Source organism: Lepisosteus platostomus, chromosome 6 (genome assembly GCF_059453375.1).
Source record: "Lepisosteus platostomus isolate fLepPlt1 chromosome 6, fLepPlt1.hap1, whole genome shotgun sequence".
Taxonomy (NCBI): domain Eukaryota; kingdom Metazoa; phylum Chordata; class Actinopteri; order Semionotiformes; family Lepisosteidae; genus Lepisosteus; species Lepisosteus platostomus.
The window spans coordinates 12,497,448-12,522,961 of NC_142616.1; the positions used below are offsets into that span (position 1 = coordinate 12,497,448).

The 25,514-nt window shown below is 52.7% G+C and overlaps 1 protein-coding gene across 7 annotated transcripts in view; it reads right to left on the reverse strand.

The window, feature by feature from the left end:
• carmil3 (capping protein regulator and myosin 1 linker 3) overlaps positions 1 to 25,514 on the reverse strand; it is a 48,893-nt gene that overhangs the window by 12,580 nt on the left and 10,799 nt on the right. For all 7 annotated transcript variants that reach the window (XM_088634323.1, XM_088634327.1, XM_088634326.1 and 4 more), the window contains exons 4-27: positions 25,264 to 25,323; positions 25,022 to 25,143; positions 24,293 to 24,387; positions 24,148 to 24,218; positions 23,557 to 23,630; positions 22,560 to 22,635; positions 22,373 to 22,461; positions 20,970 to 21,064; positions 20,017 to 20,103; positions 18,813 to 18,922; positions 18,258 to 18,335; positions 16,899 to 16,975; positions 16,709 to 16,813; positions 16,309 to 16,378; positions 15,322 to 15,403; positions 14,678 to 14,774; positions 13,566 to 13,620; positions 12,746 to 12,918; positions 11,382 to 11,450; positions 10,650 to 10,743; positions 8,710 to 8,808; positions 7,771 to 7,899; positions 5,705 to 5,818; positions 5,439 to 5,614 (exon numbers count right to left, since the gene is read on the reverse strand). In XM_088634323.1, coding sequence (XP_088490449.1) covers positions 5,439 to 5,614; positions 5,705 to 5,818; positions 7,771 to 7,899; positions 8,710 to 8,808; positions 10,650 to 10,743; positions 11,382 to 11,450; positions 12,746 to 12,918; positions 13,566 to 13,620; positions 14,678 to 14,774; positions 15,322 to 15,403; positions 16,309 to 16,378; positions 16,709 to 16,813; positions 16,899 to 16,975; positions 18,258 to 18,335; positions 18,813 to 18,922; positions 20,017 to 20,103; positions 20,970 to 21,064; positions 22,373 to 22,461; positions 22,560 to 22,635; positions 23,557 to 23,630; positions 24,148 to 24,218; positions 24,293 to 24,387; positions 25,022 to 25,143; positions 25,264 to 25,323 — 2,297 coding nt within the window. The remainder of the gene's footprint in view (positions 1 to 5,438; positions 5,615 to 5,704; positions 5,819 to 7,770; positions 7,900 to 8,709; positions 8,809 to 10,649; positions 10,744 to 11,381; positions 11,451 to 12,745; positions 12,919 to 13,565; positions 13,621 to 14,677; positions 14,775 to 15,321; positions 15,404 to 16,308; positions 16,379 to 16,708; positions 16,814 to 16,898; positions 16,976 to 18,257; positions 18,336 to 18,812; positions 18,923 to 20,016; positions 20,104 to 20,969; positions 21,065 to 22,372; positions 22,462 to 22,559; positions 22,636 to 23,556; positions 23,631 to 24,147; positions 24,219 to 24,292; positions 24,388 to 25,021; positions 25,144 to 25,263; positions 25,324 to 25,514) is intronic.

The following is a 25,514-nucleotide window of genomic DNA, read 5'->3' on the forward strand; positions in this document are numbered from 1 at the left end:
CCAGTACATTAACACTGCACTGAGAGAGAGGGGTTCATACAGACACACTGACTGAATGGACACTCCAGTACATTAACACTGCACTGAGAGAGAGGGGTTCATACAGACACACTGACTGACTGGACACTCCAGTACATTAACACTGCACTGAGAGAGAGGGGTTCATGCAGACACACAGACTGGACACTCCAGTACATTTACACTGCACTGAGAGAGAGGGGTTCATACAGACACACTGACTGACTGGACACTCCAGTACATTAACACTGCACTGAGCGAGAGGGGTTCATACAGACACACTGACTGGACACTCCAGTACATTAACACTGCACTGAGAGAGAGGGGTTCATACAGACACACTGACTGACTGGACACTCCAGTACATTAACACTGCACTGAGCGAGAGGGGTTCATACAGATACACTGACTGGACACTCCAGTACATTAACACTGCACTGAGAGAGAGGGGTTCATACAGACACACTGACTGACTGGACACTCCAGTACATTAACACTGCACTGAGAGAGAGGGGTTCATACAGACACACTGACTGGACACTCCAGTACATTAACACTGCACTGAGAGAGAGGGGTTCATACAGACACACTGACTGACTGGACACTCCAGTACATTAACACTGCACTGGGAGAGAGGGGTTCATACAGACACACTGACTGACTGGACACTCCAGTACATTAACACTGCACTGAGAGAGAGGGGTTCATACAGACACACTGACTGACTGGACACTCCAGTACATTAACACTGCACTGAGAGAGAGGGGTTCATACAGACACACTGACTGACTGGACACTCCAGTACATTAACACTGCACTGAGAGAGAGGGGTTCATACAGACACACTGACTGACTGGACACCCCAGTACATTAACACTTCACTGATTGAAAGGGGTTCATACAGACACACTGACTGACTGGACACTCCAGTACATTAACACTGCACTGAGAGAGAGGGGTTCATACAGACACACTGACTGACTGGACACTCCAGTCCATTAACACTGCACTGAGAGAGAGGTGTTCATACAGACACACTGACTGACTGGACACTCCAGTACATTAACACTGCACTGAGCGAGAGGGGTTCATACAGACACACTGACTGGACACTCCAGTACATTAACACTGCACTGAGAGAGAGGGGTTCATACAGACACACTGACTGACTGGACACTCCAGTACATTAACACTGCACTGAGAGAGAGGGGTTCATACAGACACACTGACTGACTGGACACTCCAGTACATTAACACTGCACTGAGCGAGAGGGGTTCATACAGACACACTGACTGGACACTCCAGTACATTAACACTGCACTGAGAGAGAGGGGTTCATACAGACACACTGACTGGACACTCCAGTACATTAACACTGCACTGAGAGAGAGGGGTTCATACAGACACACTGACTGACTGGACACTCCAGTACATTAACACTGCACTGAGAGAAAGGGGTTCATACAGACACACTGACTGACTGGACACTCCAGTACATTAACACTGCACTGGGAGAGAGGGGTTCATACAGACACACTGACTGACTGGACACTCCAGTACATTAACACTGCACTGAGAGAGAGGGGTTCATACAGACACACTGACTGACTGTACACTCCAGTACATTAACACTGCACTGAGAGAGAGGGGTTCATACAGACACACTGACTGACTGGACACTCCAGTACATTAACACTGCACTGAGAGAGAGGGGTTCATACAGACACACTGACTGGACACTCCAGTACATTAACACTGCACTGAGAGAGAGGGGTTCATACAGACACACTGACTGACTGGACACTCCAGTACATTAACACTGCACTGAGAGAGAGGGGTTCATACAGACACACTGACTGACTGGACACTCCAGTACATTAACACTGCACTGAGAGAGAGGGGTTCATACAGACACACTGACTGACTGGACACTCCAGTACATTAACACTGCACTGAGAGAGAGGGGTTCATACAGACACACTGACTGGACACTCCAGTACATTAACACTGCACTGAGAGAGAGGGGTTCATACAGACACACTGACTGGACACTCCAGTACATTAACACTGCACTGAGAGAGAGGGGTTCATACAGACACACTGACTGGACACTCCAGTACATTAACACTGCACTGAGAGAGAGGGGTTCATACAGACACACTGACTGGACACTCCAGTACATTAACACTGCACTGAGAGAGAGGGGTTCATACAGACACACTGACTGACTGGACACTCCAGTACATTAACACTGCACTGAGAGAGAGGGGTTCATACAGACACACTGACTGGACACTCCAGTACATTAACACTGCACTGAGAGAGAGGGGTTCATACAGACACACTGACTGACTGGACACTCCAGTACATTAACACTGCACTGAGAGAGAGGGGTTCATACAGACACACTGACTGACTGGACACTCCAGTACATTAACACTGCTCTGAGAGAGAGGGGTTCATACAGACACACTGACTGACTGGACACTCCAGTACATTAACACTGCACTGAGAGAGAGGGGTTCATACAGACACACTGACTGACTGGACACTCCAGTACATTAACACTGCACTGAGAGAGAGGGGTTCATACAGACACACTGACTGACTGGACACTCCAGTACATTAACACTGCACTGAGAGAGAGGGGTTCATACAGACACACTGACTGACTGGACACTCCAGTACATTAACACTGCACTGAGAGAGAGGGGTTCATACAGACACACTGACTGACTGGACACTCCAGTACATTAACACTGCCCTGAGAGAGAGGGGTTCATACAGACACACTGACTGACTGGACACTCCAGTACATTAACACTGCACTGAGAGAGAGGGGTTCATACTGTACAGACACACTGACTGGACACTCCAGTACATTAACACTGCACTGAGAGAGAGGGGTTCATACAGACACACTGACTGACTGGACACTCCAGTACATTAACACTGCACTGAGAGAGAGGGGTTCATACAGACACACTGACTGACTGGACACTCCAGTACATTAACACTGCACTGAGAGAGAGGGGTTCATACAGACACACTGACAGGACACTCCAGTACATTAACACTGCACTGAGAGAGAGGGGTTCATACAGACACACTGACAGGACACTCCAGTACATTAACACTGCACTGAGAGAGACGGGTTCATACAGACACACTGACTGACTGGAAACTCCAGTACATTAACACTGCACTGAGAGAGAGGGGTTCATACAGACACACTGACTGGACACTCCAGTACATTAACACTGCACTGAGAGAGAGGGGTTCATACAGACACACTGACTGACTGGACACTCCAGTACATTAACACTGCACTGAGAAAGAGGGGTTCATACAGACACACTGACTGACTGGACACTCCAGTACATTAACACTGCACTGAGAGAGAGGGGTTCATACAGACACACTGACTGGACACTCCAGTACATTAACACTGCACTGAGAGAGAGGGGTTCATACAGACACACTGACTGGACACTCCAGTACATTAACACTGCACTGAGAGAGAGGGGTTCATACAGACACACTGACTGACTGGACACTCCAGTACATTAACACTGCACTGAGAGAGAGGGGTTCATACAGACACACTGACTGGACACTCCAGTACATTAACACTACACTGAGAGAGAGGGGTTCATACAGACACACTGACTGACTGGACACTCCAGTACATTAACACTGCACTGAGAGAGAGGGGTTCATACAGACACACTGACTGACTGGACACTCCAGTACATTAACACTGCACTGAGAGAGAGGGGTTCATACAGACACACTGACTGACTGGACACTCCAGTACATTAACACTGCACTGAGAGAGAGGGGTTCATACAGACACACTGACTGACTGGACACTCCAGTACATTAACACTGCACTGAGAGAGAGGGGTTCATACATACACACTGACTGGACACTCCAGTACATTAACACTGCACTGAGAGAGAGGGGTTCATACAGACACACTGACTGGACACTCCAGTACATTAACACTGCACTGAGAGAGAGGGGTTCATACAGACACACTGACTGACTGGACACTCCAGTACATTAACACTGCACTGAGAGAGAGGGGTTCATAAAGACACACTGACTGGACACTCCAGTACATTAACACTGCACTGAGAGAGAGGGGTTCATACAGACACACTGACTGACTGGACACTCCAGTACATTAACACTGCACTGAGAGAGAGGGGTTCATACAGACACACTGACTGACTGGACACTCCAGTACATTAACACTGCACTGAGAGAGAGGGGTTCATACAGACACACTGACTGGACACTCCAGTACATTAACACTGCACTGAGAGAGAGGGGTTCATACAGACACACTGACTGGACACTCCAGTACATTAACACTGCACTGAGAGAGAGGGGTTCATACAGACACACTGACTGACTGGACACTCCAGTACATTAACACTGCACTGAGAGAGAGGGGTTCATACAGACACACTGACTGGACACTCCAGTACATTAACACTACACTGAGAGAGAGGGGTTCATACAGACACACTGACTGACTGGACACTCCAGTACATTAACACTGCACTGAGAGAGAGGGGTTCATACAGACACACTGACTGACTGGACACTCCAGTACATTAACACTGCACTGAGAGAGAGGGGTTCATACAGACACACTGACTGGACACTCCAGTACATTAACACTGCACTGAGAGAGAGGGGTTCATAAAGACACACTGACTGGACACTCCAGTACATTAACACTGCACTGAGAGAGAGGGGTTCATAAAGACACACTGACTGGACACTCCAGTACATTAACACTGCACTGAGAGAGAGGGGTTCATACAGACACACTGACTGGACACTCCAGTACATTAACACTGCACTGAGAGAGAGGGGTTCATACAGACACACTGACTGACTGGACACTCCAGTACATTAACACTGCACTGAGAGAGAGGGGTTCATACAGACACACTGACTGACTGGACACTCCAGTACATTAACACTGCACTGAGAGAGAGGGGTTCATACAGACACACTGACTGGACACTCCAGTACATTAACACTGCACTGAGAGAGAGGGGTTCATACAGACACACTGACTGGACACTCCAGTACATTAACACTGCACTGAGAGAGAGGGGTTCATACAGACACACTGACTGACTGGACACTCCAGTACATTAACACTGCACTGAGAGAGAGGGGTTCATACAGACACACTGACTGACTGGACACTCCAGCACATTAACACTACACTGAGAGAGAGGGGTTCATACAGACACACTGACTGGACACTCCAGTACATTAACACTGCACTGAGAGAGAGGGGTTCATACAGACACACTGACTGGACACTCCAGTACATTAACACTGCACTGAGAGAGAGGGGTTCACTCAGACACACTGACTGGACAGACTCACTCCAGGGCCCGGTGGATGTCCTGTCCTGCTCGCTCCATCAGGGCGGTGCGGATGGCGGAACGAGGGATGGAGACGCGGTCGGTGACGGAGGAGAGGGGGGGGGTGAGGCGCTCGGCCTGCGTCGCGGACTGGGGGCACAGCTCCTGGCAGAGAGACACCATGGAGTCCACGATCACCTGGGGGCAGGAGGCAGCCGGTCAGCAGGGGCACAGGGGGCAGCGGCAGGAGGGAGAGGAGGAGGAGGAGGCCGGCGTCTTCCTCGGTACCTGCAGCTCCTTGTCGGCAGCCTTGGCGAGATCGCCGGCCAGAGAGTCCAGCCGCTGCCTGACCGGGCCGTCCACCGACAGCACATGGGCCAGCTCGCAGAGAGACGGGTACAGCTGGGAGAGACAGACAGGTTAATACACACACAGCACATGGGCCAGCTCGCAGAGAGAGGGGTACAGCTGGGAGAGAGAGACAGGTTAATACACACACAGCACATGGGCCAGCTCGCAGAGAGACAGGTACAGCTGGGAGAGAGAGACAGGTTAATACACACACAGCTCATGGGCCAGCTCGCAGAGAGAGAGGTACAGCTGGGAGAGAGAGACAGGTTAATACACACACAGCTCATGGGCCAGCTCGCAGAGAGACGGGTACAGCTGGGAGAGAGAGAGACAGGTTAACACACCCACAGCTCATGGGCCAGCTCGCAGAGAGACAGGTTAATACACACACAGCTCATGGGCCAGCTCGCAGAGAGAGGGGTACAGCTGGGACAGAGAGACAGGTTAATACACCCACAGCTCATGGGCCAGCTCGCAGAGAGAGAGGTACAGCTGGGAGAGAGAGACAGGTTAATACACACACAGCTCATGGGCCAGCTCGCAGAGAGACAGGTTAATACACACACAGCTCATGGGCCAGCTCGCAGAGAGACGGGTACAGCTGGGACAGAGAGAGACAGGTTAATACACACACAGCTCATGGGCCAGCTCGCAGAGAGACAGGTTAATACACCCACAGCTCATGGGCCAGCTCGCAGAGAGACAGGTTAATACACCCACAGCTCATGGGCCAGCTCGCAGAGAGACAGGTTAATACACACACAGCTCATGGGCCAGCTCGCAGAGAGACAGGTTAATACACCCACAGCTCATGGGCCAGCTCGCAGAGAGACAGGTTAATACACCCACAGCTCATGGGCCAGCTCGCAGAGAGACAGGTTAACACACCCACAGCTCATGGGCCAGCTCGCAGAGAGAGGGGTACAGCTGGGAGAGAGAGAGACAGGTTAATACACACACAGCTCATGGGCCAGCTCGCAGAGAGACAGGTTAATACACACACAGCTCATGGGCCAGCTCGCAGAGAGAGGGGTACAGCTGGGACAGAGAGAGACAGGTTAATACACCCACAGCTCATGGGCCAGCTCGCAGAGAGAGGGGTACAGCTGGGAGAGAGAGACAGGTTAATACACACACAGCTCATGGGCCAGCTCGCAGAGAGAGGGGTACAGCTGGGACAGAGAGAGACAGGTTAATACACACACAGCTCATGGGCCAGCTCGCAGAGAGAGGGGTACAGCTGGGAGAGAGAGACAGGTTAATACACACACAGCTCATGGGCCAGCTCGCAGAGAGAGGGGTACAGCTGGGACAGAGAGAGACAGGTTAATACACCCACAGCTCATGGGCCAGCTCGCAGAGAGAGGGGTACAGCTGGGACAGAGAGAGACAGGTTAATACACACACAGCACATGGGCCAGCTCGCAGAGAGAGGGGTACAGCTGGGACAGAGAGAGACAGACAGGTTAACACACCCACAGCTCATGGGCCAGCTCGCAGAGAGAGGGGTACAGCTGGGAGAGAGAGAGACAGGGTAATACACACACAGCACATGGGCCAGCTCGCAGAGAGAGGGGTACAGCTGGGACAGAGAGAGACAGGTTAACACAAACAACACAGACCCACTAGGAGAGAGAGATGGGTTAACGCGTGAACAGAGAGAGAGACATGAGCTGAAGCAGAAAAACAGAGAGAGGAGAGTGACGTTAGTACACCAGTTCAGCGAAAGCCCTGGGTGAATGTGACTGGGGAAAGATGATGGGTTAGCAATACAGAGGACCAGGTCAATAACTCACAGACAGAGGGCAAAGCTCAGTACACAGAGAGACGCAGAACTGAAGACAGCCAGCGCACTCAGGCACAGGAACAGGCAGAAGAAGCAGACCCTGAGACAGCGATCAGCGTCACAGACACTCCGAGAGGCAGACAGGCCTACAGCACACACAGATCAACACAGCAGGAGATTCAGACCAGCTCAGCTGCTCAGAAAGGGAGAGGCTCACCGCTCGGGAGTTCCTGGCCTCCTTCAGGACCTGTCTCGCTCCCTGCAGGTCTTCCCGAACGGGTTCAGCTGGGCAGCTTCGCAGCACACACACCTGCTGCTGAACACGCACACACAGCCTGTCCATCACCTGAGAGAGGAGAGGGGTTAATACAGACACACTGACTGACTGGACACTCCAGTACATTAACACTGCACTGAGAGAGAGGGGTTCATACAGACACACTGACTGACTGGACACTCCAGTACATTAACACTGCACTGAGAGAGAGGGGTTCATACAGACACACTGACTGACTGGACACTCCAGTACATTAACACTGCACTGAGAGAGAGGGGTTCATACAGACACACTGACTGACTGGACACTCCAGTACATTAACACTGCACTGAGAGAGAGGGGTTCATACAGACACACTGACTGACTGGACACTCCAGTACATTAACACTGCACTGAGAGAGAGGGGTTCATACAGACACACTGACTGACTGGACACTCCAGTACATTAACACTGCACTGAGAGAGAGGGGTTCATACAGACACACTGACTGACTGGACACTCCAGTACATTAACACTGCACTGAGAGAGAGGGGTTCATACAGACACACTGACTGGACACTCCAGTACATTAACACTGCACTGAGAGAGAGGGGTTCATACAGACACACTGACTGACTGGACACTCCAGTACATTAACACTGCACTGAGAGAGAGGGGTTCATACAGACACACTGACTGGACACTCCAGTACATTAACACTGCACTGAGAGAGAGGGGTTCATACAGACACACTGACTGACTGGACACTCCAGTCCATTAACACTGCACTGAGAGAGAGGGGTTCATACAGAGATACAGCGCAGGTAGTGTAGGAGAGGTTAAACAGTGACAGCGCTGCGCCTGCTCCTACACGGCCTGTGGCTGCGCCGGGTGTTTACTTGCTCGGCCGTGCTGGTGACCAGGCCCTGGTGCAGCCGGAGAGCCTGTCTCTGCGAGAAGCACTGCGTCTGGTTGTTCCTCAGCAGGGCCCGCTGGATCTGAGGGAGAGGGCAGAGGGGAGCGGTCAGCTGTCCTCACAACACCCGTCTACGACTGTCTGCGGCAGCACAACAGCACACACTGGTCCGGGGTTCCCGTGTGGCCTGAGTGTTTCTCCCTGCATCCAGGTGGTATTCCACCAGAGGCTCCGGCTTCTTCTGGCCCCCAAAGACATATTGGTCAGGCTAACTGGTGTGTGCGTGCGCATGCGCGCGTGTGAGGGAGAGTGTCTGAGTGCACGTGTGTGAGAGAGTGCGTGTGTGTGCACATGTGAAAGAGGGTGTGAGTATGTGCACGTGAGAGAAAGTGCATGAGTGTGTGCACGTGTGAGAGAGGGCATGAGTGTGTGCACGTGTGAAAGAGGGCATGAGTGTGTGCACGTGTGAAAGAGGGCATGAGTGTGTGCACGTGAGAGAGAGGGCATGAGTGTGAGCACGTGTGAGAGAGGGCATGAGTGTGTGCACGTGAGAGAGAGGGCATGAGTGTGTGCACGTGTGAGAGAGGGCATGAGTGTGTGCACGTGTGAGAGAGGGCATGAGTGTGTGCACGTGAGAGAAAGTGCATGAGTGTGTGCACGTGAGAGAAAGTGCATGAGTGTGTGCACGTGAGAGAGAGGGCATGAGTGTGTGCACGTGAGAGAGAGGGCATGAGTGTGTGCACGTGAGAGAGAGGGCATGAGTGTGAGCACGTGTGAGAGAGGGCATGAGTGTGTGCACATGTGAGAGAGGGCATGAGTGTGTGCACGTGTGAGAGAGGGCATGAGTGTGTGCACGTGAGAGAGAGGGCATGAGTGTGTGCACGTGAGAGAGAGGGCATGAGTGTGTGCACGTGTGAGAGAGGGCATGAGTGTGTGCACGTGTGAAAGAGGGCATGAGTGTGTGCACGTGAGAGAAAGTGCATGAGTGTGTGCACGTGTGAGAGAGGGCATGAGTGTGTGCACGTGTGAGAGAGGGCATGAGTGTGTGCACGTGAGAGAGAGGGAATGAGTGTACACATGTGAAAGAGGGCGTGAGTGTGTGCACGTGAGAGAGCGTGTGTGTGCACGTGAGAGAGAGGGCATGAGTGTGTGCATGTGAGAGAGCATGTGTGTGCACGTGAGAGAGCATGTGTGTGCACGTGAGAGAGAGGGAATGAGTGTACACATGTGAAAGAGGGCGTGAGTGTGTGCACGTGAGAGAGAGGGAATGAGTGTGTGCACGTGAGAGAGAGAGAGTGTGAGCACGTGAGAGAGAGGGAATGAGTGTGTGCACGTGAGAGAGCGTGTGTGTGCACGTGAGAGAGAGAGAGTTTGTGCACGTGTTAAAAAGTGTGTTCATGTGCATGTGTGAGGAAGTGTGTGTGGGGGTGCAGTGTGTTTTTCCACAGAAAAAAATGTCATTTGTGATTTAAAACACATCCCTTCCCTCCCATCTATCCATTAATCCGAGGGTTTACTGTATCCATCACGCCATCCTTTTTATTAACCTTCATCCAGCTCAGGGTCTTGGGGGGTGGAGTCTAACCCAGCACGCAATGCGCACAAGGTGGGGTGCACCCTGGAGAGGTGTACCCCGCCTCGGAGAGGACGCCAGTGCATCACAGGGCCGAGGCAGACAGACACTCTCCCACTCCCACGTGAAACACACACCCACAGCAGGACCAGTCCTCCCAGTGGCCAGCTGGCCCAGCGGCCTGTCTCTGGACTGTAGGGGGAAGCCAGAGCACCAGGAGGAAACCCGCATGAGGCCAGGGAGAGCATGCAAACTCCACACAGACAGCACCCCAGGACCAGGCTCGAACCCGGCCGCCCTGCTGGATCTCACGACGCAGCGATGTCCTCTTGTCGGCACCAGCCCCTCACCTTGGTCAGTGCCTGCTCCGTCCTGTCGGGGGCGCTGCGGTACGCCTGGGTGATGTCGCTGAGGGGCAGGGGCATGTACTGCAGGGTGAAGTTACTGGGAGAGAAGAAACACCCTGGGATTAGACACCCCTGCCCCCCCCCCACAGGGAGACACAGAGTGGGCCCCTCTCATGGCGGCGATGGGGATCTGTCTACTGCTCTGGCAGAGCTGTGATGCATGAGCCAGAGGAGAGAGGAGAAGAGAGAGGAGAAGAGAGAGGAGAGAGAGGAGAGAGAGGAGAGAGAGGAGAGGGGAGTGATGGTGATCTGTCTACTGCTCTGGCAGAGCTGTGACACATGAGCTAGAGGTGAGAGGAGGAGAGAGAGGAGACAGGAGGGAAGGGGGCAGAGAGAGTGATACCAGGGAGGAGAGAGGATGGAGGAGAGAGGAGGAGAGACAGGAGAGAGGGGGAGGAGGAATGGAAGAGATGAACAGGAAACCCCCAGAGGCAGGAGAGAGGACACTGTGTGGGGGAGTCGGTCAAGCGGGCAGCAGGGGAGATGAGAGACAGCCCTAGTGATCGTGCGATTCTGTCAGTCCTGCTGATCACTGAACTGCGGGTCGACGGGGAGGGACTGCGCCTGGTGTCTCTGGTGACTCTGAATACCCCCCTCTGTTACCCCAGCTGTTCCCAATAAACTGGCCACACCCCCCCTTGCCCACCACCACTACCCTCTCACTTCATCACTCACTGCTCCAGGGCTCGGGCAATGTCATGGAATCCCACAGCAGAAGTATTATTCCGATCCCACGATACGCTCCTGAGTGAGACAAACAGGCAGAGAGACAGAGGGGTTAATACAGGCCCAGCGCTCTCCTCGTTTCCTGCTGATACAGAACATTCATATCCTGAAAGAACGCCGGAGACTGACTGGGAGACACTGACACCAGCATAGTGTGACTGGGACAGACTACTCTCCCTCCTGTCTCTCTCTCTCTCCCTCCCAGAGCAGCAGTGCCCTGTCTCTCTCTCTCTCAGAGCAGCAGTGCCCTGTCTCTCTCTCTCTCTCAGAGCAGCAGTGCCCTGTCTCTCTCTCTCTCTCTCTCTCTCTCTCAGAGCAGCAGTGCCCTGTCTCTCTCTCTCTCAGAGCAGCAGTGCCCTGTCTCTCTCTCTCACTCAGAGCAGCAGTGCCCTGTCTCTCTCTCTCTCGGAGCAGCAGTGCCCTGCCTCTCTCTCTCTCTCAGAGCAGCAGTGCCCTGTCTCTCTCTCAGAGCAGCAGTGCCCTGTCTCTCTCTCTCTCTCAGAGCAGCAGTGCCCTGTCTCTCTCTCTCTCTCAGAGCAGCAGTGCCCTGTCTCTCTCTCAGAGCAGCAGTGCCCTGTCTCTCTCTCTCTCTCTCTCTCAGAGCAGCAGTGCCCTGTCTCTCTCTCTCTCAGAGCAGCAGTGCCCTGTCTCTCTCTCTCTCTCAGAGCAGCAGTGCCCTGTCTCTCTCTCTCTCTCTCTCTCTCTCAGAGCAGCAGTGCCCTGTCTCTCTCTCTCTCTCAGAGCAGCAGTGCCCTGTCTCTCTCTCGCAGAGCAGCAGTGCCCTGTCTCTCTCTCTCTCAGAGCAGCAGTGCCCTGTCTCTCTCTCTCTCTATCTCAGAGCAGCAGTGCCCTGTCTCTCTCTCTCTCAGAGCAGCAGTGCCCTGTCTCTCTCTCTCTCTCAGAGCAGCAGTGCCCTGTCTCTCTCTCTCTCTCAGAGCAGCAGTGCCCTGTCTCTCTCTCTCTCTCTCTCTCTCTCTCGCAGAGCAGCAGTCCCCTGTCTCTCTCTCGCAGAGCAGCAGTGCCCTGTCTCTCTCTCTCTCAGAGCAGCAGTGCCCTGTCTCTCTCTCTATCTCAGAGCAGCAGTGCCCTGTCTCTCTCTCGCAGAGCAGCAGTGCATTGTCTCTCTCTCTCTCAGAGCAGCAGTGCCCTGTCTCTCTCTCTCTCAGAGCAGCAGTGCCCTGTCTCTCACTTTCTCAGAGCAGCAGTGCCCTGTCTCTCTCTCTCTCTCTCTCAGAGCAGCAGTGCCCTGTCTCTCTCTCTCTCAGAGCAGCAGTGCCCTGTCTCTCTCTCTCTCAGAGCAGCAGTGCCCTGACCTCAGAGTGGTGTTGATCTGCAGGGCCTTGCTCAGCATCTTGGCCCCAATGTCTTCCATGCCGTTTCCACTCAGGTCCACCTTCTTCAGACAGGCGTTGCTGCCCAGTGCGTTTACCAGCACAGCACACCGTGAGCGCAGCCGGGAATCGGTGAGAGAGAGGGACTGCAGGGACTGAGAGAGAGAGAGGGGTTAATACAGACACACTGACTGGACACTCCAGTACATTAACACTGCACTGAGAGAGAGGGGTTCATACAGACACACTGACTGACTGGACACTCCAGTACATTAACACTGCACTGAGAGAGAGGGGTTCATACAGACACACTGACTGACTGGACACTCCAGTACATTAACACTGCACTGAGAGAGAGGGGTTCATACAGACACACTGACTGACTGGACACTCCAGTACATTAACACTGCACTGAGAGAGAGGGGTTCATACAGACACACTGACTGACTGGACACTCCAGTACATTAACACTGCACTGAGAGAGAGGGGTTCATACAGACACACTGACTGACTGGACACTCCAGTACATTAACACTGCACTGAGAGAGAGGGGTCAATACAGACACACTGACTGGACACTCCAGTACATTAACACTGCACTGAGAGAGAGGGGTTCATACAGACACACTGACTGACTGGACACTCCAGTACATTAACACTGCACTGAGAGAGAGGGGTTCATACAGACACACTGACTGACTGGACACTCCAGTACATTAACACTGCACTGAGAGAGAGGGGTTCATACAGACACACTGACTGACTGGACACTACAGTAATTAAAAATTAAATGGTTACTCACACATTCTTCTTCCTGTATCAACTGCACAAGCTTCTGCAAAATTTCATCCAGAGCCCTGTGAGAACAACAGAGTCAGACTTACACCCAGTCACACTGATTATACAGAGCCACGCCCCCTCACAGCCAGGCCCACACACAGAGCCACACCCCTCACAGCCAGGCTCACACACAGAGCCACTAACCCCCTCACAGCCAGGCTTACACACAGAGCCACGCCCCCTCACAGCCAGGCTCACACACAGAGCCACACCCCTCACAGCCAGGCTCACACAGACACACCCCCTCACAGCCAGGCCCACACAGACATGCCCCCTCACAGCCAGGCACACACACAGACACACCCCCTCACAGCCAGGCTCACACACAGACACACCCCCTCACAGCCAGGCTCACACAGACACGCCCCCTCACAGCCAGGCTCACACAGACACGCCCCCTCACAGCCAGGCACACACACAGACACGCCCCCTCACAGCCAGGCTCACACAGACATGCCCCCTCACAGCCAGGCTCACACACAGACACACCCCCTCACAGCCAGGCCCACACACAGAGCCACACCCCTCACAGCCAGGCTCACACACAGAGCCACACCCCTCACAGCCAGGCTCACACACAGAGCCACACCCCTCACAGCCAGGCTCACACAGACACACCCCCTCACAGCCAGGCCCACACAGACATGCCCCCTCACAGCCAGGCACACACACAGACACACCCCCTCACAGCCAGGCTCACACACAGACACACCCCCTCACAGCCAGGCTCACACAGACACGCCCCCTCACAGCCAGGCTCACACAGACACGCCCCCTCACAGCCAGGCTCACACAGACACGCCCCCTCACAGCCAGGCACACACACAGAGCCACTAACCCCCTCACAGCCAGGCTCACACACAGAGCCACACCCCTCACAGCCAGGCTCACACACAGAGCCACGCCCCCTCACAGCCAGGCTCACACACAGAGCCACACCCCTCACAGCCAGGCTCACACAGACAAACCCCTTCACAGCCAGGCTCACACGCAGAGCCACGCCCCCTTGCAGCCAGGCTCACACAGACAGACACACCCCCTCACAGCCAGGCACACAGGGCCCCAGCCACAGACCTGTTCTTGATGTTGAAGTTCTTGCCGATCAGCAGGTGCTTGAGGGAGGGGTGCCTGGACAGGGCCGGGATCACCGTCAGCAGGTCCAGGTCCAGCCCTGGCCAGTCGACAGATTCACAGAGACAGTTACCCATCTGCTGCACTCAGGTCAAGAGGTCAGGACTCCCCCACCCCCTGCAGACAGGAGCCTCAGTCTTCACCCCCACAGAGAACCCCACCCAGAGGTCAGGACACCCCCACCCTCCTGCAGACAGGAGCCTCAGTCTTCACCCCCACAGAGAACCCCACCCAGAGAGGTCAGGACACCCCCACACCCCTGCAGACAGGAGCCTCAGTCTTCACCCCCACAGGGAACCCCACCCAGAGAGGTCAGGACACCCCCACTCCCCTGCAGAGAGGTTCCTCAATGTGTACCCCCACAGAGAAGCCCACTGCTGCTCTTCAGGAACAGGGGGGGGCAGAGGAACATGCAGACTCCACCCAGACAGATGCCCCAGTCCAGATTCGAACCCGGGACCCCTTGGTGCTCCACACCACTCCACTGCGCATCGTCAGTGACCTCGTCATCGAGTTATTTTCGTTGTCTTTTGTCTGAGGGGTCCCCATGACAGACAGGAACATGATGATGAAGACGATGGTCTCACCGTTGTCGGAGATGTCCAGGGTGCCGACTGAAGAGACTCTGGGAAACAGCTCCTGGATGACTGAGGCTCCTGCAGACCTGAGCTGAGAGAGAGAGGTGAGGAATAGAGGGTGGAGAGAGAGAGAGAGAGAGAGAGAGAGAGAGAGAGAGAGAGAGAGGGAACAGAGGGGGAGAGAGAGACAGGGAACAGAGGGGGATAGAGAGACAGGGAACAGAGGGGGAGAGAGAGGAGGGAGAGAAACAGGGAACAGAGGGGGAGAGAGAGAGAGAGGGAACAGAGGGGAGAGAGAGAGGAGAGAGAGAGAGACAGGGAACAGAGGGGGAGAGATAGAGAAGGAGGAAGAGAGACGAGAGAAAAGAGAGAGAATGATGGAGAGGGGCAGAATAACACACATTCCCTCTGATGATTGTGAGGAAAGACTCAGACAACACACACATGTGTATACACATGCAACACACGCTCACACATGTACACACATTGTTGCAGTTAGGACCTTGTGACACAGTAGGTACAGTGACAGACAGACAGACACAGCGGCACACAGAGAGACAGACAGGCAGGCAGGCCGGCAGGCAGGCAGGCAGGCAGACAGTGGCACACAGAGAGATGGACAGACAGGCAGACACAGGGTCACAAATAGGCAGGCACGCAGAGAGACACAGGGTCACACAGAGAAACAGAAAGACAGACACATCGGCACACAGAGAGACAGACCGGCAGGCAGACAGACACAGCGGCTCAAAGAGAGACAGGCAGGCAGGCAGGCAGGCAGGCACAGCAGCACACAGAGAGACAGACAAGCAGGCAGACAGACACAGTGGCACACAGAGAGACAGACAAGCAGGCAGACACAGGGTCACACAGAGACAGACAGACACAGCCACACACATAGGCAGACAGACACAGCGGGCACAGAGAAACTGACAGACAGGCACAGCGAGACAGACAGAGAGAGAGACAGGGACATGGTGAGACAGAGTCAGGTACCTCACAGCCACTGATATCCAGGTGAAGATCATTGACATGAGGGTTCGAGGACAGGCCTAGAAAGAGAGCCCTGAGAGAGAGGACAGCGAGGGAGGAAAGAGAGACACCAAGAAGTATCAGGATAATATGAAAGCAACACCCTTTCAGACATTCTAGAAATCACCATCAATCCTAATGAGAAAGAGAGGCTACTTCAGAGCCGAAAGGGAAACTGCGTGCACATAGCCACCATTTTGGCTCCATTTTCCAACTGGCCAGAAGCGTTACAATTGAATCGGTAACACCTCCCAAGTTAAGAAGCTGCGGCCGCTCATCGGCCATTTCGGCTCCTGCGTCTCGTGCCGCCCCACTGGAGAAGAGGGGGGGTCGGCAGACCCCAGCACGAGGCCAAGTTTCCTACCTGAGGGCTTCGGGGGGCAGTCTCATCCCCGCCAGGCTGACGTGGGCGAGGCTGAAGGCGGAGCTGAAGAACTGCCGGAAGGAGGGCAGAGTCTCCTTGGCCCTCCTGCAGGGAGAGGACAGGTCTCAGTGGGGGCGCGTGACCCCGCGCGCTGGCGGTGACCGGGGGGTGGCGCCGGCGGCTGTCTTACTTGTGGGAGAAGGTGTTCCTGGAGAGGTTCAGGTGGGAGAGGTCGGCGCAGCAGCCTCTGAGCAGGGCGCCGAACAGCTGGGACAGACAGAGGCAGCGACGCTCTGTGAGAAACATGCTTCCCCAGAATTCCCACTCCGGCCCGGACAGCACAACAGCGGCCATGCAGCCGCCATGCAGCCGTCTTCTGACAGATTCATCCAGCACAGAGTCGCAGGGGAGCTGGAGCTGATCCCAGCAAGCCTGACAAAGACACACACACACACACACCAGACACACACCAGACACAGAGACAGGGTACTGCCTGGACACAGACACAGAGAGACACACACACACCAGACACAGAGACAGAGACAGGGTACAGCCTGGACACACAGACACACAGACACACACACACCAGACACAGAGACAGAGACAGGGTACAGCCTGGACACACAGACACACAGACACACACACACCAGACACAGAGACAGAGACAGGGTACAGCCTGGACACACAGACACACAGACACACAGACACACAGACACACAGACACACAGACACACAGACACACAGACACACAGACACACAGACACACAGACACACAGACACACAGACACAGACACACAGACACACAGACACACAGACACACAGACACACAGACACACAGACACACAGACACACAGACACACAGACACACAGACACACAGACACAGACACAGACACAGACACAGACACAGACACAGACACACACACACACACACACACAGAGAGAGAGACTGGGTTGAGCCTGGACACAGAGACACACACACCAGACACAGAGACAGGGTACAGCCTGGACACACACACACAGCAGACAAAGAGACAGGGTACAGCCTGGACAAAGAGACACACACACCAGACACAGAGACAGGGTACAGCCTGGACACACACACACACACACACACACACACACACACACACACACACACACACACACAGAGGCACACTCACACAGAGGCACACTCACACAGAGGCACACTCACACCAGGACCCGTTCTTTCAGAATGAACCCAAGAGAACACGAGGAGAACATGCAAGCTCCACACAGACAGGTCTGGAATCGAACCCAGGGGCCCGGCGCTGCGGAGCACTGTACCTCCCCCTGCCCCCCCCAAGACCACCTTCTAGTTCCAGTGAATCCTCTGTCGTCACGGCCAGAAACTGCTCCGAAAGCCAGCCCGGGTGTGAGAGCGCTTTCGGACTGAACAGTACCGACCCGGAGTCGGTCCTGCAACGGCCCACACAGATCACAGCCACTCCACCCGCTGACCAGGAGACAGGCCCACGCCCCCCTGCCAGAACACCAGAACCAAGTCCAACCTCCCCAGGGCCCACTCACCGTGTCCACAGCGCAGTCGGTGCCGGACAGGTCCAAATGGACCAGGCAGTTGGGCTGAGCCAGGAACAGGTAGAGGTTCTGCAGGGACAGACAGACACAGATCAGAACCCAGAGTGTTGATGAAGAGGTCTGGACATGCCTGTACTGGACTGACGTTACTGTGAGGAATTCTGGGTGGTTAACTCTCAGGTATGAGAGTAGGAGGAAGACTACAGTAGAGTACTGGAACAGTCAAGGAGGACACAGCTCTAGTTTCAGAAGCAGCAGTCTGGACATGCCTGTACTGGACTGACGTTACTGTGAGGAATTCTGGGTGGTTAACTCTCAGGTATGAGAGTAGGAGGAAGACTACAGTAGAGTACTGGAACAGACAAGGAGGACACAGCTCTAGTTTCAGAAGCAGCAGTCTGGACATGCCTGTACTGGACTGACGTTACTGTGAGGAATTCTGGGTAGTTAACTCTCAGGTATTCGAGTAGGAGGAAGACTACAGTAGAGTACTGGAACAGTCAAGGAGGACACAGGTCTAGCTCACGGGATCTGCATAATTCTCACCGCTGCCTCCTCTCCAGCCAGAATCCCAGGATTCTTACTGAGATCCAGATGGAGGAGGGAACTGGAAAACTCCTCATTGGAGCAGAGAGCCTGAGAGAGAGACACCACGCCTGTAGAAAGACAGAGACCTTAATATGGATCCTAAAAACACACCTCACGTTAATATAGACTGTAGAGATACTCCTCACATAGAGAGATTAATACAGACCCTAATATAGACCCTAGAGACACTCCTCACACAGAGGGATTAATACAGACACTAATATAGACCCTAGAGACACTCCTCACACAGAGAGATTAATACAGACACTAATATAGACCCTAGAGACACTCCTCACACAGAGAGATTAATACAGATCCTAATATAGACCCTAGAGACTCTCCACAGACAGAGAGATTACTACAGACCCTGATATAGACCCTAGAGACACTCCTCACACAGAGATTAATACAGACCCTAATATAGACCCTAGAGACACTCCTCACACAGAGAGATTAATGCAGACACTAATACAGACCCTAATATAGACCCTAGAGACACTCCTCACACATCGAGATTAATGCAGACCCTAATATAGACCCTAGCGACACTCCTCACACAGAAAGATTAATGCAGACCCTAATACAGACCCTAATATAGACCCTAGAGACACTCCTTAGACAGAGAGATTAATGCAGATCCTAATATAGACCCTAGAAACACTCCTCACACAGAAAGATTAATGCAGACCCTCATATAGACCCTAATGACACTCCTCACACAGAGAGATTAATACAGACACTAATATAGACCCTAGAGACACTCCTCACACAGAGAGATTAATACAGACACTAATATAGACCCTAGAGACACTCCTCACACAGAGAGATTAATGCAGACCCTAATATAGACCCTAGAGACACTCCTCACACAGAGAGATTAATACAGACCCTAATATAGACCCTAGAGACACTCCTCACACAGAGAGATTAATACAGACCCTAATATAGACCCTAGAGACACTCCTCACACAGAGAGATTAATACAGACCCTAATATAGACCCTAGAGACACTCCTCACACAGAGAGATTAATGCAAAACCTAATATACTCTATATATTCTTCTAATGGAGCTAAAGCAATACCATTGTGAAACTCAATTAATTGGCATGAGACCCTAAATGCAGGTTCTGGGACTATACCCAGCACAGAGATCAACAGTGACCTTTTGACGTCAGCGAGGTCTTGGAGAGGTTGAGAAGGCGGAGCCCCTTCGTCAGACGGCAGACTTGTTGTATGAGACTCGAGACTCCTGTAAGGGGAACAGAGGCACAGAGAGAAGCACCTTTTAGGAGACACAGGCTCAAGGAATGAAACAGGGAAGAAGAAGCAGATTCCCGAAAGTCCATACTGAGCTGGTGAGGAAGATAGAGACAGGGTCCAGTCTCGTGGAGATACAGAGAGAGAGACAGGGTCCAGTCGAGAGGAGATACAGAGAGAGAGAGACAGGGGTCCAGTCGAGAGGAGATACAGAGAGAGAGACAGGGTCCAGTCGAGAGGAGATACAGAGAGAGAGAGACAGAGGTCCAGTCGAGAGGAGATACAGAAAGAGAGACAGGGTCCAGTCAAGAGGAGATACAGAGAGAGAGAGACAGGGTCCAGTCTCGTGGAGATACAGAGAGAGAGACAGGGTCCAGTCTCGTGGAGATACAGAGAGAGAGACAGGGTCCAGTCTCGTGGAGATACAGAGAGAGAGAGAGACAGGGGTCCAGTCTCGTGGAGATACAGAGAGAGAGAGACAGGGTCCAGTCGAGAGGAGATACAGAGAGAGAGACAGGGGTCCAGTCTCGTGGAGATACAGAGAGAGAGACAGGGGTCCAGTCTCGTGGAGATAGAGAGAGAGAGAGGGAGAGACAGTGGTCCAGTCGAGAGGAGATACAGAGAGAGAGAGGACGACAGGCAGACAGGAAGAATGAAAGATAGGAGGTGAGAGGAAATTGTGAGGAGAGAGATGCTGAGAGAGTGTGAGACACCCAGAGAGCAGAGAAACACAGGGCAGGATGAGAGAAAGAGAGAGAGACAGGTGAGGAGAAGGGGAGGGAGAGGGAACGGAGAGAGACACCGGCGGACAGGGCAGTCAGAAGGCACGTGACAGGACGGGACAGAGGCGGACAGTACCTTGGTTGTCCAGTGCATTGTGGGCCAGGTTGAGGGAATGAATGACCGAGGCAGGGTTCTCCGAGAGAGCCACAGACAGCTTCTGAGGGAAATCACTGGAGAGACAGGGAGAGAGGGATACTGCAACATAAAGACTCCCCACAGGGGCGATACACGCAAGACAGCACAGGGTCAGTAGAGAACAGAACAGGGTCAATACACACCACACAGCACAGGGTCAATACACGCCACACAGCACAGGGTCAATACACGCCACACAGCACAGGGTCAGTAGAGAACAGCACAGAGTCAATACACACCACACAGCACAGGGCCAATACACACCACACAGCACAGAGTCAATACACACCACACAGCACAGAGTCAATACACGCCACACAGCACAGGGTCAATACACACCACACAGCACAGAGTCAATACACGCCACACAGCACAGAGTCAATACACACCACACAGCACAGGGTGAATACACACCACACAGCACAGAGTCAATACACGCCACACAGCACAGAGTCAATACACGCCACACAGCACAGGGTGAATACACACCACACAGCACAGGGCCAGTAGAGAACAGCACAGAGCCAATACACACCACACAGCACAGGGTAAGTAGAGAACAGCACAGGGTCAATGCACACCACACAGCACAGGGTCAGTAGAGAACAGCACAGAGTCAATACGTACCACACAGCACAGGGTCAATACACTCCACACAGCACAGGGTGAATACACACCACACAGCACAGGGCCAGTAGAGAACAGCACAGAGCCAATACACACCACACAGCACAGGGTAAGTAGAGAACAGCACAGGGTCAATGCACACCACACAGCACAGGGTCAATACACACCACACAGCACAGGGTCTGTAGTGAACAGCACAGGGTCAATACACACCACACAGCACAGGGTAAGTAGAGAACAGCACAGGGTCAATGCACACCACACATCACAGGGTCTGTAGTGAACAGCACAGGGTCAATACACACCACACAGCACAGGGTCAGTAGAGAACAGCACAGGGTCAATACACACCACACAGCACAGGGTCAGTAGAGAACAGCACAGAGTTAATACACACCACACAGCACAGGGTCAATACACACCACACAGCACAGGGTCTGTGGAGAGCCTAGTGACTGGACATTACAGTACAGCGATGTTGTCAGTTCAGGGCAGCGTCTCAGACATGTCATGAAGACTCAGAGTTGGGGTCTCCTTTGCTCATTTTGTTGTTTCTATGGGGAGGGGTAGCATTGGTCACTGTTCCTACTCTTGTGCATTTTCTAACAGGGCTGCAGCCCTCTAACTGTGTCACAGAGGCCCCTGCTGTCTGTTTGCGACTGAGCGTGCAACATCTTGTACACTAAGGTGATCCACAGATCAAGGGGGCCACTCACGATTTGAGTCCTGCATTCTCCAGAGTGATCTCCTCCAGGCTGCTGGATTTACTGAGGGTGTGCAAGACCTGCTCCGTGACCTCTGACCCCTGGTAGAGAGAGGGCACAGTGAGATGAACAGACAGGTACAGAGACACAGGGAAGACACCAGGCACAGGGACGGACAGTCGGACAGAGAGATAGGTACTATTCGCAAGTCCTTGCAGTAGAGTTTGGTGAACCAGGTGTTGTACGCCATGGACGCCACAATGACAGCCAGGTCCCTGCCAGAGAGACAGAGACACTCATTAAGGGTGCTTATTACATACCTATTACACTGGCACGTGTATATTACACCCACTGTTATTACACACTCTTATTACCTACCTATAAAACTGCCACATATATATTACACCCATTGTTATTACACACTCTTATTACATACCTATTACACTGCCACATATATATTACACCCATTGTTATTACACACCCTTTTTACATACCTATTACACTGACACATGTATATTACACCCACTGTTATTACATACCTATTACACTGCCATGTGTATATTACACACACTATTATTACACACCTAATTACACTGCCATGTGTATATTAAACACACTATTATTACACACCCTTATTACATACCTATTATACTGCCATGTGTATATTACACACACTATTATTACCTACCTAATGTCACTCCCACATGTATATTACACACACTATTATTACACACCCTTATTACATACCTAATTACAATGCCTTATGTACATTAAGCCCACTGTTATTACACAGCCTTATTACATACCTAATAACAGTACAAAGACTTATGTATATTACACACAGTGTTATTACACACTCTTATTACATACATAATTACTATGCCTTGTGGATATTACACACTGTTATTAAACACCCTTATTACACTCCCAACTACACGGCTACATACACTGATCACACAGTGTACAAGTACTTTCATCACGCAGTTACCTCACACTGTGTCACGCGCGTTGAACCCTCCCTGGGGGAGGACAGGGGGACCCAGGGGCTGTGAAGCACAGCCATTCTCACACACTGTTCCTCATCACCACACACTACAGCGCGCTCACACTGGTGCACACTCTCCCACGCTGCCTTCCGCGCACGACAGCTCACTCCCTCACACGTCTCCCTCCCGCCTCCCACCCTGCTCGCTCACCTGCTCTCCAGGTGGCTGAAGTCCAGCAGGTTGAACTCCCGGTTGTCCTGAGAGTGATAGATCGTGTCCACATCCTGAGAGACAGAGAGAGGAGACACACACTGGCTGAATGCTGAAGCACAGAGAGACAGAGAGACAGGAGACACACACTGGCTGAAACAAAGAGAGACAGAGAAAGAGGAGACACACACTGGCTAACTGCTGAACCACAGAGAGACGGAGAGAGGAGACACACTGGATGACTGCTGAACCACAGAGAGACAGAGAGAGGAGACACACACTGGCTGACTGCTGAACCACAGAGAGACGGAGAGAGGAGACACACACTGGCTGACTGCTGAACCACAGAGAGACAGAGAGGGGAGACACACACTGGCTGAACCATAGAGAGACAGAGAGAGAGGAGACACACACTGGCTGACTGCTGAACCACAGAAACACAGAGAGACAGAGAGAGAGGAGACACACACTGGCTGACTGCTGAACCACAGAGAGACAGAGAGACAGAGAGAGAGGAGACGCACACTGGCTGAACCACAGAGAGACAGAGAGAGGGACAGGGAGACAGAGGGACAGGGAGACAGCTCGTACCCACTGCACCTCCTCCTTACAGCCAATTCCATTATAATCACACAGAGCAGCATAGGTGTCTGAGAATCCCCCTGAGAGAGAGACAGAGAGTCAGTGTGGCGCTCTGCCTGTGACATCGGCATCGAGCTGCTGCATCACTGCTCACCACAGGCTCGCTGCGTCTCCACTGACGTGTCCGAATTGGGAGAAAACTTCCGACTCCCCTCTGAGAGTTCACCTTCTGCCCTGCAGATAGTGGGGCTGAATACAGAGAGAGGGGTTAATGAAGACACACTGACTGGACACTCCAGTACATTAACACTGCACTGAGAGAGAGGGGTTCATACAGACACACTGACTGACTGGACACTCCAGTACATTAACACTGCACTGAGAGAGAGGGGTTCATACAGACACACTGACTGGACACTCCAGTACATTAACACTGCACTGAGAGAGAGGGGTTAATACAGACACACTGACTGACTGGACACTCGAGTACATTAACACTGCACTGAGAGAGAGGGGTTCATACAGACACACTGACTGACTGGACACTCCAGTACATTAACACTGCACTGAGAGAGAGGAGTTCATACAGACACACTGACTGACTGGACACTACAGTACATTAACACTGCACTGAGAGAGAGGGGTTCATACAGACACACTGACTGGACACTCCAGTACATTAACACTGCAGTGAGAGAGAGGGGTTCATACAGACACACTGACTGACTGGACACTCAAGTACATTAACACTGCACTGAGAGAGAGGGGTTCATACAGATACAGTGGCATGTTACTCAAAGTAAATATAACAGTCCTGATTGTTTCAGTTTGATTTTTACGACTGCTGAGGCCAATGGAAACGAATGAACCTGGTCAGACTCACGCAAAGACGGAGTTGTTAAAGATTCGGGAAAGGGCAAAGTTCACATGACTGATCACGAGATCCAGGTGCTCCAGAGACTGCAGTCGGAGAGAGTAGCTCGTCTTCTCCGTCTCTATGACAACCTGATCAAGAAACGAGCATAACCGATCACGCACTTACGTTCCCAGCACTGCTGATGAGAAAACTCCTGTCGGCACCAGCAGAAGGAAGCACAGTCCCTGCAGAGGGACATACTGTCCTACCTGATTGTCCGAACACGTGTTCATGGAGCGAATCTCCAGGAAATTGAAAGTGATCTCCACCTGTAAAAGAAATATTCACGACAGGTGAGAAACAGCACCTCCCGTTGCTCGCAGGCAGGATGAAGGATGTGCAGCCCAGTGCAATCACAATGGCAGTCTAACAACAAACAGCACCCTCTCGCACAGGGTTCATACAGACACACTCACTGGACACTCCAGTACATTAACACTGCACTGAGAGAGGGGTTCAT